Genomic DNA, 12,680 nt, shown 5'->3' on the forward strand with positions numbered 1-12,680 from the left:
TCTTGTTCTTTTGCCTCTAACCATGATTATTATTCTTGATCGACTGTACATTGCAAGCTCATCTAGAGAACGTCACGTGCGTTAGCCACCACTGCCACAGGTGACGTTTTCCGCCGCATCACCGTTGATCGCCGCGACTCCCCTTGGACGAGGGGGGCAAACTCCATCACACCTCAATTCTTGTGATTCTTCGTCTATATCTATTTGTGCAGACCCCCCCTCCTTCACCCTCTCCCATCCTATCCTTCCCCCCGTGGTACCACCGTCTGTCCTCCCCCGCCCATAACCACCATTCGTTCCGTTACCTCCGACCGACCGTCCGATCACCCCCGTCGTCCCTCGCGTTAGAGACCCTAGGAATTTACTTCCCTCCCTTAGACCCCCTCCATTTCGACGTGGAAAAAAGAGAGAACTATTCTACAGTCCTCGCCAATTATTCCTCCCACAAAGCGGGAGATGAGATAGATATCGTGTCTCGTTTTTCCTTTTCTTGTGGTTTCCTGTCGCCGCCCCGCCGCTCGCTAGACTCCAGTTCAACGTAACGCAACACGCAGACCCTCGGAATTCACTTCGCCTTGCCGATCATAACCGGTTTCGGATAGCTGTCATTGGGAAAGGTGGTTGATTTGTTCCACGCGCGCGAAAAAAGAAAAAAAAGAAAAAAAGAGACGGTGTACGGAGGAACGTATTTCTGCGCTGCCTGTTGTTCTGGGTTTGGGTGACCTTTTTGGTTGTGATTGAGAGTTTCATCCTTTCCCGTGTGTGAGTGAGAGGTGCAAGCAAGCAAGCAAACATGCGAGACGGTGGATTGGGAAAGTTGCAGAAGAGGATGAGGGGACGGTTTGGGGATACGGTATGGGTTATTCTGGTAGTGTTCTGGTGGCATGCTAATGGGTTGGTTGTAGTTGAATCCGGATGATGCGTATTTGAGCTGTGAGTTTGGCTGTCTTTTCTTTGGTTGTTCAATGGTTTGGATCAGGTTGCTAACATGGATTTGGGTTCTAGATTATGATATTCGGTGTATGTCGCGGAATTTGAAGACCTGGGTTGACAAGTGACTGACTTGTTGCAGTGACGAGAGAGGATATGCAGACATTGAAGAATGACTGGCTCACAGATAATGTGGGTGCGATGGTACTAATGATGGATGCACTGTAGCTAACATGTCACAGATCATCTCATTCTGGGAGGAGTAAGTCGACTGGGTTTGTTCTACAGCGGCAGCGATAACTGATGGGTCTCAGATACCTAGAACAAGAGGTCCTCTCACAGCATAGCTCATCCAACATTGTCCTCCTTCGACCGAGCATGTCGTTCATGATCCTCCAAACGCCCAACCCTCATACCCTGCGCGAAGCCCTACCTAACTTTAGCCGAACCACCCATGTCTTCCTCCCAATTAACGACTGTCGCAATGTAACCGAGGCTGAAGGGGGTACTCACTGGTCGCTTCTTCTCATATCCATCTTGGACGGGATCGCATTCCACTATGACTCGCTTCCCCCCGGAAATGTATGGGAAGCACGAGAGGTGACGATGAAATTCGGCGCTTTGCTCAACCGCCCGATTCGGTTTGTACATTTGAACGACTCGCCTGTCCAGGAAAATGGCAGTGACTGCGGTGTTTTCGTCTGTCTTAGCATGCGGCATCTTCTAGTGAAAAGGCTGCTGATGACCGACGGTAACCAGAAGGTTAGCATGAGCCTGGGCGGGAAAAAGGTGGACGCACGTGCGGGGCGGAAGGAAATCGCCAAAATCATCGAGGGATTCCGAAAGGAAGGCGAGAGACGCAGATCGTATGTTCCTTCTTTGCCCTCATTCCTATGACGTCGCAATTCGCTGCACAGGGTTGTGTACTGACTGACAACAGAGCTAGCTTAAGCCCAGGTCCCTTTGGGAAGAAATCCGTCAGCCCGGGTCCTCCACGGATTGATTGATTGATTGATGTATTTGAAATGAAAAAGGGATATGAGTCCTCCATACCGAGTTTTATGATCGAGTTGTCAAGGCGCACAAGGGATTGGCGCAGGCGCAGGCGCAGGGAAAGCTGGGATCGAGCCGAGTCATGCATGCTCACGATTGATTATGAATTTGCGAATTAGCTTGATGCTCTTGGTGACTTCTATTATCACCTTTTCTGTGTACTGGTTTTAATGTCCTTTTCCTTTTCTTTCATTCTTCGTTTCTGTCTGTCCGTATTTGATGGACGGCTGTGGGATATATAGCATTGGTCTATAGCATGTCAACTGCATACTATTTGAAAGCATTTTTCAACCACCATTTATTGAAGCTTATTGGTACGTAGTCTTAATAGCAGTAAATTTTGAATATTCGCTATTCACTTCTATATCTCTTTGTCCACGGCCAAATGGATATTGCCGATGATCGGACAGCCGAGGTCCGTTAAAGGAACAGATCGGGTGGATCAGCCCTATAACGATCGCCATTCCATCATGAATGCAATGCCAACGTCCATCCTCCAGCATTCGTAGTTGCCATGTAGCCAGCAGTATTCCCGGGCGATAAACCAGCAATATCCCATCACTGAAGTAGCTGGCGATTCAAAATGACCATCTCCAAACGTTTATTTTCCACCACACGACACCTGGGTAAACAAAAGAGCATTCCAGCCGCGTATTACCGCGGCGGAACCTCTCGTGCCCTGATATTCCACGAAAAAGACCTCCCATCCAATCGCGATGATTGGAAACCACTCTTCCGTGGTGTTATTGGCTCCCCGGACCATAATGGTCGACAGCTCGATGGCATGGGCGGAGGAATATCGAGTCTCTCGAAGATTTGCGTGGTCAGACGATCGGAGAGGAAAGATGCGGAGGTTGATTTCACGTTTGTGCAGGTGGGGGTTAAAGACGACAAGGTCGATTATGCTGGGAATTGTGGGAATATGACGAGTGCAATCGGCCCGTTTGCTGTTGATACCGGGCTCATAAATGTGGAAGCTTGTCTGCGTTCTGGGCTAGATGTGAAAGAGATAGTATCGTCGGATGGGGCTGAGGTTGAAACGGGTCTGGTCACAGTGAAGCTATACAATACCAACACGGACAAATATATCCACGCCACGTTTCCCGTTGAAGATGGAGAGGCAGCTTCATCGGGATCGTTTGCGATTGATGGAGTCTCGGGCACTGCAGCTAAAATTCAGCTTGATTTTATGGATCCCTCGGGCTCGAAGACGGGTGCTTTGCTCCCGACGGGCAAGACGGTGGATGTCTTCGATGGTGTGCGAGTCAGCTGTATTGACGCTGGAAATCCCTGTGTTTTTGTGAAACCTGAGGATATTGGGATCGAGAATCTCTCTCATATCTTACCAGATGAGATTGAAACACGGCATCCCCAGCTCCTGGGGAGGCTCGAGTCGATCCGCAGACAGGCCACCGTGAAGATGGGCATGGCTAGCAGACTTGATCAAGTCCCTCCATCTATTCCCAAGGTCTGTATAGTGTCTCAACCGTCGTCTTCGTATCGTCTTTTGTCTGGGGAGGTGGTGGAGGCCGACAAGGAGGAGACGGACGTTGTCGTACGTGCCATCTCAACAGGACAACCGCACAAGGCTCTTCCCATCACAGCCGGGCTAGCTTTGTCTGCTGCTGCTAGATTAGAAGGATCAGTGGTTTCTGAATGTCTTGATGGAGAACAGGGAGGTGAGGAGATCAGGATCGGTCATCCCAGTGGGAAGCTGGTCGTGGGAGCGAGATACAGCGAGACTGGGGAGTTGGAGCGAGTGACTGTGTACCGGACGGCGAGGAGGCTGATGGAAGGAAAGGTCTTTTGGAAGTGATTCTGTTCTGTTCTGTTCTGTTAAATATTGTCTGTCCTGTTTTCCTCTTCTGTTTTCCTCTTCTGTTTGCCCATCTTCTGGCCGTCTACGGGGGCGATTCAGCGCAACACTCCACGCTAAGCATGCTATCTTCAGTTCTACCATCCCAGCTTCTCTATATACGCAAGGAATACCATCTACAACACTTTCTGCCCTTTTCCTATCCTCAAACAGCTCTCTATCCCATCATCTCGTCCCCGTCAGCCTCTCTACCTGAATCCTCAGGCCTCGATATGGCATCCATTTCCCTCGAGCTCTTTCCCAACTCTCTCAAAATGCCCTCAGTCCTACCTGTTCCGGCAGTCTTCTGCCGTCATCCTGACCATTTTCTCGTTCTGCTGCTGCCCGTTCCGGTAATTCGAGGCTATTCCCAGCGCCTTCCTCGACTCTTTTCCTGCTCCGGCCATAATAATTTCTCTCGCTCGCCATTCTTCCTCTTGTTTTTCTTTCCTTCTCCAACACCTTATGGTCGTTTGACATTAGTACGTGACTTCACGCTACGCCTTCTCAAGCCCCTATCGTGTTTTAGCTTCTGCTATCCCCTGCTGCTTCTGCTGCTCTTTATCTTGACCCCCCATACCTTCTCCCCGCATTCCCCCTTTTCTTCTTTTCTCTTTTCCAATATCAGTTGGCTATAGTCGAGATGTCTCGTCCTATGGTTGCTGGTATTTCCCCTTCTCGGAACCCGGTTAGTCGACTTCACCTACAGCCTCGCGTGTTAGTCACTCCTTCGACCTCCGTCCGCGCCGCCTGTACCGACAACCGACCTACGTTCCGCCGCTCTTTTTACTCTCGTGTCGTTCAACGACACCGAGAGAGCCGCTCTTTTGCTGAGATGCAACAAGGTTCGCGTCTCCCCGTTCGTTCACCTTCTCCTTCCCCTCCTGCCTCTGTTTCTTCCCCTTCCACTCCTTCACTTCCTCGTCCTTGGAAGATCATCACTCGTTGTATCCCTCCTCCGCCCACTTCCACTCGTTCTTCTGTTGGGCCTACCCCCAGAGGGGGTAGGAGTTCGCTAACAGCCTACCCTTCTCGCTTGGCGGAGAGGAAGGCGTCTCGGCAGGCCCGGACTCGGCCCTGGGTTCAACCCACGGAGTCGAGTGCCAAACCTTCTCTGCGGGGAACCCTGCGGAGCCGGTATTGCAAGCTCCTGCCTAACTCAGGTAAGCCCGTCTCCCATGTTGAGCCCGCTAAGCCAGCTCTCAAATCGGCCCTCTCCAAAGGTAAGTATTCGGGTAAGTCGAAGCGGGTTCGCTTCGTTGGAGAGGAGCCCGAGAAACCAGTCCTGACGCCCGCCATGAAGCCGGGCCTCAAATCTGCTCTCTCCAAAGGTAAGTATTCGGGTAAGTTGAAGCAGGTTCGCTTCATTGGAGATGAGCCGAGGCCCGCATTGAAGCCTGCACTCTCCAAAGGTAAGTATAGAGGTGAGTCGGGTAAGTCGAAGCAGGTCCGCTTCGGGGGAGTGCAGGTCGAGACTGTGTCTCGGTACATCAAGAAGTTTCGGTGGGCAAAGACTAGAGAGGTGCGTGTCTACCCCCGTTGGATTAGGCCTTCGGAGCACGTTTACCGCACGCCATCGAGGGTTCTTGGGAACTTCCAGGGGTAGAGAGTGGAGCCGTTGGAGGAGGAGGATGAGGATGGGGAGAAGGAGAAGTACATTACGTACTGGGGGAATCAGCGGTCGTCGATGATTGAGTTCATTCATTCGGAGGGACCGTGCGGGCGTCAGGACTGCGCCTGGAACAGCTTGGCTCGTATCCAGGCGATGCGGCCAATGTGGGATACCAAGACGGTATTCTGGTGTTGGAATAGGAAGAGGGAGATCGTCCGGGAAAATGGGGGCTTTGCTCTGTGAGTATCCCTATTGACCCATGTCTTTCACTAATGCATCTTCTTTGCCCTATGTTCACTCGTTTGTCTTTCCTGCTTTTTGTCAGGTGTCCATTCTTTTTGCCTTTTTCGAGGCGTCCATTCGTTTTTCACTTATTTACCCCCTCTATTCTGCTGGCGCTGGTCTTCATATGGGAGGCCATCCAGTGACTGCTGATGTGTTTATAGGGCTGGCGAATGTCCTGGAGAAGTATTGGTGGCGCAGCTGCATTCACCGATCGGTAAGTCTGATCTGTTCTTGGCCATGTTGGATTGTATACTGATTATTGTGACGACTGTTAGACGACGAGAGGACTTTCTTGTCAGGGGGTTCCATTCTCATGGGTAATGACGCACCCGCGTAAAGTAAGTCGTAGTCCCTCAAGACAAGGACGCCAGCAGGAACGATGACGACGCGGCAACCGAGTGCGGCCCTCCGGGGGGCGATGGTGGTGGATGGTGGTTTGATTTTTTTTTCTTTTTGCTTGTAAGTATCCTGCTTTCGATATGACGGTTGATGCTGATGTTTGTCGAGTCTTATATTTCTTATTTATGATACCCCTTTTGTATTTTCGTTCTTGTTGCTGTTTTTGCTTTCTTGCTTCTGTGTTCTGTCTTTCGTTCTGTCTTTCATTGTTGCTTGTTCTTCATGGGGTCATTCGCATCTATTTGTTATATTTTGCCATTTCATCATGACTCTCGCTGTGAGGGGTATGGAGAAGTGCAGTTGTCATGTATTCTTGTTTTGTCTTTCTTGTTCTGCTTCGTTCCCCTTCATGTCCGTTTTCTTTTCTATCGTTTCTGTCTCTTCTTTCAGGCGTACTGTTTTGGCGTTTGGCGTTTGGGCGTTTTGTTTCTTTTGTCCAGTCGTACGGGCCTTGTGTACGGCACTCAAGCAAGACTTGCACCTCTACGTGGTGCTTGAGACTAGTAGCCAAAAGGTGAAGCAAAGCAAGTCAATTCAATCGTTGTTATCTTGCCAGCAGAGAATTCAGCGGATTTTGTAATTGCAATTTGCACGCCATGACGTGCTAACAAACAGTTATCGTATCATGACAGTAAGTCGGTATCTTCAAGATCACACTACACGAAACTAAGATTGACCGCAGCATCTTATCGACGGCGAAAATCGGGGTTGGCCTGGCGAAATTGTTCGCTGGCTCGAGGACGGATAAATGAGTGTTGTTGTTTCGAGAGTCGAGACGGGCGAGTTGGACCGTGCACACAAGGGCGACTTAGTAAGTATACATTCATGCTCCAGGGTGGACTTCATGCTGACATTTCTTTGTTCTCTCTAAGCCTGTGGTAGCAAATGCACAATAAAAACGGGTTGTTTCTTGGTGGGCTGCCTTTGAATGTGTGGGTTGCTCGGTTCTGACTGACCATCCGATGTATTTATACATATCGAGACTTCGATTTGCGATGGAACATCGTATAATGATAGTCTCGTATTTTGGTATTTGGGCGGTAGGTAGGGCTTTTCATTCTGGTGGAGGTTCATTCATACTAACAGAGATGTGGCTGATGATTGGGAGACGAGAACGAATGTCCTTTGTCTTGTTGTTTTGGCTACGCTTAAACCGGGAAAATCGATCATGGGAGAGTGTATGAGCCAACGGAATACGTCATGAAAACGAGTCAATCATTAAGTATTATTATAGTAAAATAAGTTATCCTCCGTTACCCATACGCCATTTGCCCTTAATATTCCATGAATACACAATCAAAACTCATACAAGATTTGACGAGATCAGTCATGAGAGAGTTCCAAAGGTTAGATAGATCCTCTCCAGTCAAGTCACTGTTGGAGACCTCGGTGGTGGAAGCGTAGCACTGGTCAATTGTGGCTTGGGGCGCGTTGCAAAGGCTGATAAGGCGGTTACAGATGAAGTCGGTCAGAGTATCAATGGTAGTAGAGGAGCCATGGGGGAAGTCATCCTGGTTGTTGTCATACCACGAGTACTCTGTTCGGCAATCGAGGGCGTACTCCCATCTAATCGGAGGGCCAGAGCAAGTACCATAGTCGGACCCACCGGAGCCTCCAGTGTTGTCACAGTTATCGGCAGTGGTGGTTGTGGTCACGGTTTCGGTTTCAGTGGCGGTGATTGTTGTGGTGTTGATGCTGGTTTGGATATCAGTGACTGTAAGGGCATCAGTCAAGGTTGTCGCGTCTGTGATAGTCGTGGTATCACTGATAGTCGTGGTATCACTGATAGTCGTGGTATCACTGATAGTCGTGGTATCACTGATGGTCAAGGTATCGATGATTGTTTCGGTGTCTATCTCAGTCTCGGTGGTTGTTACGCCTGGGAGAGTGACCGTATCTGCTCCGGTGGTCGTGGTCAGGGTGCTTGTGATAGTCGGACCTGGAGTGGTCACAACCTCAGTGGTCGTTGGGGCCTTCGTCGGTAACCGTGCTGGTGACTGTGTCCGTGACTGCAGGGCCTGGGGTGAGGATGGTCTCGGTGAGGGTCGTGGTCTCTGCGACATCCTCGGTGATAGCCAGAGTGTTTGTAGGACCAGAGGTCGTGATAGTAATGATCGTGGCTAGTTCATCCACTTCCTCGGTGATGGTGGAAATGATGGTGATGGTGCTCGTGACACTTATATTTGGATTAGTATTGATGGTATGGCTTCCGGATGAGATACCTACTCAGGTTGTCCAGTGTTTATCGTAATGGTCTCTGTGGGACAGCTTCTGTCACCATCACCATCACCATCGAGGCCATCATTGCCATCACTATCATCATCTCCACCTGGCCGTCCACCATCTTTGCCCGGCCGGCTACCATCCTTACCAGGCCGACCGCCATCTTTTCCAGGATGACTATCCTTGTCAGGCCGATCGCCATCCGTTCCAACTTCACCGTCGGTGTATGGGGAGATTTTGTACCCCTGTGCCCCTGGAGCAGGCCGCGCCGCAATCAGCGGTAGGGCCTGCAGAAGTAGGGCTGAAACAATCCATGATCTCCGCACGATGATGAAAATGAAAAACTATCAAACCTTCATCTATAAGATTCGGGGGCGTTTAATATATAGGGATGGGATGGTAGCCGACAAGCAATGTTGATACTCCATGCTCCATACCATAAGGAACAGCTTTTGTTTAATTTGCTTGTAGAATAGTTTGTTTTCCCCGAATTGCATAGGGATGAGGACGATCTATCACTAACCAGCAATGCCGGCGAAATGCACGAGGTGACACAGTAACCGGGCATAAGATTTCTCCGGTTAGAAGCTGCATGTATCTCCACAACATAACTGCATTGCATCTGGAATCTTGCGGCGGGGATATGATGTGATCGGCCTTAAAAAGAGGATCCGCATTCTGGTCGATTTTCGGGATACTCTCCTTGTGCCTTGACCAACCTCGCGTTTGAAAATACTTTAGCGGAGATAAACTCTGAAGATTGATTTTTTGAAGATCCATAGATGGAAGCCAGCTCCAGGGATATATTGCCACTCTTCGAATTCACGTTGTGTTCACTCATTCTCGTAGAAATTATCTGGCCTTTGCGTGGGGTTATTGCAAAAGCGCAGAATAAACCAAACATGGCTGTCTCTGTGGCGCTGTTACCATAGGAATTGCTCCCAGGGGCTATAAAAGCCAACCAAATAGGGACCGCCTGGCTGTATACTCCTTCGGTTATGAGAAAAGATAAAGAGGCCTTCATGTTGACATGTCCTCGAGGGAAGGACGTTCTTGAAGAAATCGCACTGAGGCTTCCTCCACTGCCAGCAAATATTCAAGCTCGACAACGTAACGGCGGTTTCCACAACCTGTAAAGCCTACAAGGCACTACATATCGCTGATTTAGCACTGGCATGTTTTGTTGGTCATTGGAAGCAAAAAGAGGAGCTTGTTCCAAACCTTTGTCACTCTTCTTATACCGCCAAACTTCGAATCAAGCCAATGGATTTAGTACTGCATACACAGTTCATATGTTTTGTTTTGAAGTTGTGCCGTTGTGGAAAAAAAAAAAAAAACCTGAGCATTGCGAGTACCGCACGAGTTTGTAGTTGTGCCTGCCCCATAAAATGGAAAGTGCACGACCCTGGATGAAGTAGGGATACACAGACGGAAACTTGAGTGTAGCGCGGTCACTACCACCCAATTTTAAGAACTATAGGGCCTCACGGGAACAAGAAAATGAGGAATCAAGTCTTGGCTCAAAAAAGAATAAACGGTATAGCCGGAAATATAATAAATCTGAAAAAGCGCTGGTGAAGACAAGACAGTCCAAACGACGAAAATACAAAGAATCTCGCAACCAGATTGTCCACGGATGAAAAGGATTCAGAATGCATGACAACGCCTGCAACACCGACCAATGTTGAAGTAGAATGATATAGAGGCAATGGACCAATTGTATACTTGGTAAATGGGCGAGGTGCGGAGAGAAGATCAGAAAAATAATGCGGGCAACAACCGCTTGAAAGCAGAAAACAAGACCGATATGCTGGCAACCAAAGTCTATAGGCGAAATAAGAAGCTTGCGAAGAGAGACTGAGAAAACAAAAGGTGGTGCAAAGAGGGTATGTGACGCCAATTGTAGACAGAAATAATAATGGGTCATTGATACATATTTGGGCATGTGAAAGGAAAATGTAATCATGCCCACCTTACCGAGAAAAGACGACGTATTAACCATACACTCATGAAGACGGGGAAAAGTAAAGACCCCACATCGCCAACTGGCCAGAAAAGTATCAACTATGGCGGCGTAGGAGTCTGGCGAATTTCGTCATGGTCATTCTGGGGCTTATCATGGGGGCGCATGTATACGCCGTCCATTTGGGATCCGGGAGGCGTGGTGTGAATCGCCCTGGGAATTGATGTATGTTGTAACTGCTGTTGTTGTTGAGCAACAACCTCCCGGGCATAAAATTCTACCAGCATCGTTCCATAGGCCTCGAGCTCTTCGACAGTGATTGATAGACGAAAATCGTTCAGCAGTAAAAATTGAAGTTCAAGGTGATTGAGTTCGACCAGCGGAAGTCCCCCAACCTTAGGAAAAAGTCATGTTAGCGAAGATCCCAGATAAATGCCAGATTCGGAAAGGAGACGAAGTACGTACCTTTGCGTATCGGGAATTTGTATAGAACACATCGGAAAAGAATTTACTGGCACAGGTCACGCCAGCGATGACCAGCCGGTGAATGTTAAAACTATCAACAACGAAGAAGCGGGAAAGAGCGTCGTCCTCATCCTGAGGGTATAAAGAAGGTGATATAGACGAAGCCGAATTTGGGTCCTGTGCCCGCATATTTGCGGAGGAAGGCGGGGTTACTAAGGGTGAGGCCTGTGCCTGCCGGGCTGTTGATGATTCAAACGACCCAGACCCAGGAGGAATATTAACCTGGACAGTGGAAGGTTGATCCCAGCGGGGTCGCAGGCTGTCCAGTTGACCTTTGTTGACCATTTCGGTCATACGATCGAAATAAACCAACAGGCTGAGAAAGACTTCGTAAGTGGTGGGGCAGTACTTGTGTATACGGGTCAAGTAGCTCAAAATGGTAATACTAGGCACATTTTTGCCATGGAATGCAAGGACGCTCGTGGCTTGCGGACTAAGACTGACCGAGCCATCGGGTGGGGGAATGTGTCGATGAACCTGTTCATGGTGTACATCATTGGTGGCGGTGATTTTAGTCAGGAGCCCAGCAACCATCTCGATAATGTCCGTGACCGGCATGGAACTGATCTCGAATTGGCGCTCCTGAGGCAATTGGCCTGGAGCCTGGGCTCTTTGTGACTGAGCGAGCAGCTCCTCGCTGGCAATGCTTTGGATATGGGACAGATCACGGACTTTGATCCGACTGGGCGAAGAGGCCTCGGATCCTCCTAGAGAGTGCATGGAGCGGAAGGTAGGGTGCAGGCGGGGCGACGCAGGCGAGGACTGGCTCCTCGCCTGCGGATTGTAGGCCATCGGCTCTGTTGTTGTTTGGCTGACATCCCGGGACTCCTGGGAAGGATGAGTGGCGGGGTGAAAGGAATGGTTCGAGAGAGGGGCATGGGCAGAGGCAGAAGAGGTCATTGAAGCGGCGGGGGTATGCGCGTACGTAGATGCCGGAGTGGCCGAAGATGCCCGGGTGGAAGGCTGGGATGTGGTTTGGGATTGACGGTTGATATAGGCAGGAATATCATGCGGCGGGTGGGCAGGAGGACGAGTAGAACCTACGGTGGACGTGGATGGCGGGGCTGTGGACGAGGTGGGGGTGGTGTTGGACGACGTCGATCTGGAGCTGACAGGCTCCAGGTGCTGCGAAGGATGCGACGTCTGGCGAGATGAAGGTCGATGGACAGATTCCGAAGGATTGATGGTGCCCCCAAGCATCGTGTAGGAGCTATCGACTTGATCCGACCGCGGGTGGTTGAGAACGACTGATCCCATGTCCAGCCAATGCGAGCGAACGACAGAAACGCGCGAGTATTATTTCTAAGACACTGTGGCCAGGAAGGTCAGCAACGCCGTCAAGGGCATTGGAGTGGAGAGAGGAAAACAGGAAACAAAAGAGGGGAGAGGGAGAGAACTTTGACAGAGACAAGAGAGGGGTTCGATAGACAGGATGACGAACAAGAAAGAGCCTGGACCTGGAAGAAGATCGCAGGTTGAAGGGCCAGAGCACCGGTACGCAATGAACCCGACCCAGGCTGAGGCGGGATGGGAATCACAAGCAACGGCTGGCAATGGTGAGGCCCATTGCGATCTGAGATGGCGGAAACGAGAAGGAAGAGCAGGAAATCGAGGAGGATGGGATGGATGTAGATGGCAACAGCTGAAGGGGAGAGGAGAAAGCAAACGAGGCTGTGGCGGCGGTGGATAATGATGGTTTGAAGAGAAGTGGAGGACGGAGCTCTGGAGTTGGATCCGTAGTTGGAACTCACTTGAGACGAAAAGGAAAACACCACAGACCCGACGAGAATGATGAGGAGATTGCCGGCAGAACAGGACAGATGACAGCTATGATG

The 12,680-nt window shown here is 50.0% G+C and overlaps 7 protein-coding genes across 7 annotated transcripts; 4 read left to right on the forward strand and 3 right to left on the reverse strand.

Moving 5' to 3' along the window:
• Positions 1 to 793: 793 nt before the first annotated feature.
• On the forward strand, positions 794 to 1,937 carry ASPWEDRAFT_170398 (Ulp1 protease family protein; the record flags this gene model as incomplete). The annotated part of the gene is made up of 7 exons (XM_040830610.1): positions 794 to 853; positions 906 to 933; positions 1,006 to 1,020; positions 1,073 to 1,122; positions 1,173 to 1,192; positions 1,245 to 1,796; positions 1,871 to 1,937. 7 exons carry the CDS (start codon positions 794 to 796, stop codon positions 1,935 to 1,937), a joined length of 792 nt encoding a protein of 263 aa, XP_040690572.1.
• A 629-nt stretch (positions 1,938 to 2,566) lies between these two features.
• Positions 2,567 to 3,799, forward strand: ASPWEDRAFT_107002 (2-methylaconitate cis-trans isomerase PrpF family protein; the record flags this gene model as incomplete). Its single annotated transcript, XM_040827853.1, has 2 exons — positions 2,567 to 2,969; positions 3,039 to 3,799. 2 exons carry the CDS (start codon positions 2,567 to 2,569, stop codon positions 3,797 to 3,799), a joined length of 1,164 nt encoding a protein of 387 aa, XP_040690573.1.
• A 682-nt stretch (positions 3,800 to 4,481) lies between these two features.
• ASPWEDRAFT_170400 (uncharacterized protein) lies at positions 4,482 to 6,072 on the forward strand (the record flags this gene model as incomplete). Its single annotated transcript, XM_040830611.1, has 4 exons — positions 4,482 to 5,360; positions 5,445 to 5,689; positions 5,897 to 5,949; positions 6,011 to 6,072. The coding sequence occupies 4 exons, from the start codon at positions 4,482 to 4,484 to the stop codon at positions 6,070 to 6,072; spliced, it is 1,239 nt and encodes a 412-aa protein (XP_040690574.1).
• Positions 5,797 to 6,810, forward strand: ASPWEDRAFT_434472 (uncharacterized protein). Its single transcript, XM_040836029.1, has 3 exons — positions 5,797 to 5,949; positions 6,001 to 6,194; positions 6,243 to 6,810. The coding sequence occupies exons 2-3, from the start codon at positions 6,115 to 6,117 to the stop codon at positions 6,712 to 6,714; spliced, it is 552 nt and encodes a 183-aa protein (XP_040690575.1). The 5' UTR covers positions 5,797 to 5,949; positions 6,001 to 6,114; the 3' UTR covers positions 6,715 to 6,810.
• Positions 6,811 to 7,250: 440 nt separating this feature from the next.
• ASPWEDRAFT_434007 (uncharacterized protein) lies at positions 7,251 to 8,631 on the reverse strand. The gene is made up of 2 exons (XM_040836018.1): positions 8,361 to 8,631; positions 7,251 to 8,310 (listed from the first exon to the last, which is right to left on the reverse strand). Exon 2 carries the CDS (start codon positions 8,195 to 8,197, stop codon positions 7,409 to 7,411), a length of 789 nt encoding a protein of 262 aa, XP_040690576.1. The 5' UTR covers positions 8,198 to 8,310; positions 8,361 to 8,631; the 3' UTR covers positions 7,251 to 7,408.
• Positions 8,632 to 9,779: 1,148 nt separating this feature from the next.
• On the reverse strand, positions 9,780 to 10,538 carry ASPWEDRAFT_434047 (uncharacterized protein). Its single transcript, XM_040836019.1, has one exon. The coding sequence runs from the start codon at positions 10,357 to 10,359 to the stop codon at positions 9,832 to 9,834; it is 528 nt and encodes a 175-aa protein (XP_040690577.1). The 5' UTR covers positions 10,360 to 10,538; the 3' UTR covers positions 9,780 to 9,831.
• Positions 10,422 to 12,102, reverse strand: ASPWEDRAFT_170402 (putative cyclin-dependent protein kinase complex component; the record flags this gene model as incomplete). The annotated part of the gene is made up of 2 exons (XM_040830612.1): positions 10,422 to 10,715; positions 10,786 to 12,102. 2 exons carry the CDS (start codon positions 12,100 to 12,102, stop codon positions 10,422 to 10,424), a joined length of 1,611 nt encoding a protein of 536 aa, XP_040690578.1.
• Between the last annotated feature and the right edge of the window lie 578 nt (positions 12,103 to 12,680).

Source organism: Aspergillus wentii (genome assembly GCF_001890725.1).
Source record: "Aspergillus wentii DTO 134E9 unplaced genomic scaffold ASPWEscaffold_3, whole genome shotgun sequence".
NCBI classification, from domain to species: domain Eukaryota; kingdom Fungi; phylum Ascomycota; class Eurotiomycetes; order Eurotiales; family Aspergillaceae; genus Aspergillus; species Aspergillus wentii.

Bases quoted from the DNA above. Each gene is read 5' to 3' on its own strand.
- ASPWEDRAFT_434472 (XM_040836029.1), top strand. From the start codon at position 6,115: ATGACGACGCGGCAACCGAGTGCGGCCCTCCGGGGGGCGATGGTGGTG. The intron at 6,195-6,242 runs GTAAGTATCCTG...ATGTTTGTCGAG, and splicing joins ATTTTTTTTTCTTTTTGCTT to TCTTATATTTCTTATTTATG.
- ASPWEDRAFT_434007 (XM_040836018.1), bottom strand. From the start codon at position 8,197: ATGTCGCAGAGACCACGACCCTCACCGAGACCATCCTCACCCCAGGCC.
- ASPWEDRAFT_434047 (XM_040836019.1), bottom strand. From the start codon at position 10,359: ATGGTTAATACGTCGTCTTTTCTCGGTAAGGTGGGCATGATTACATTT.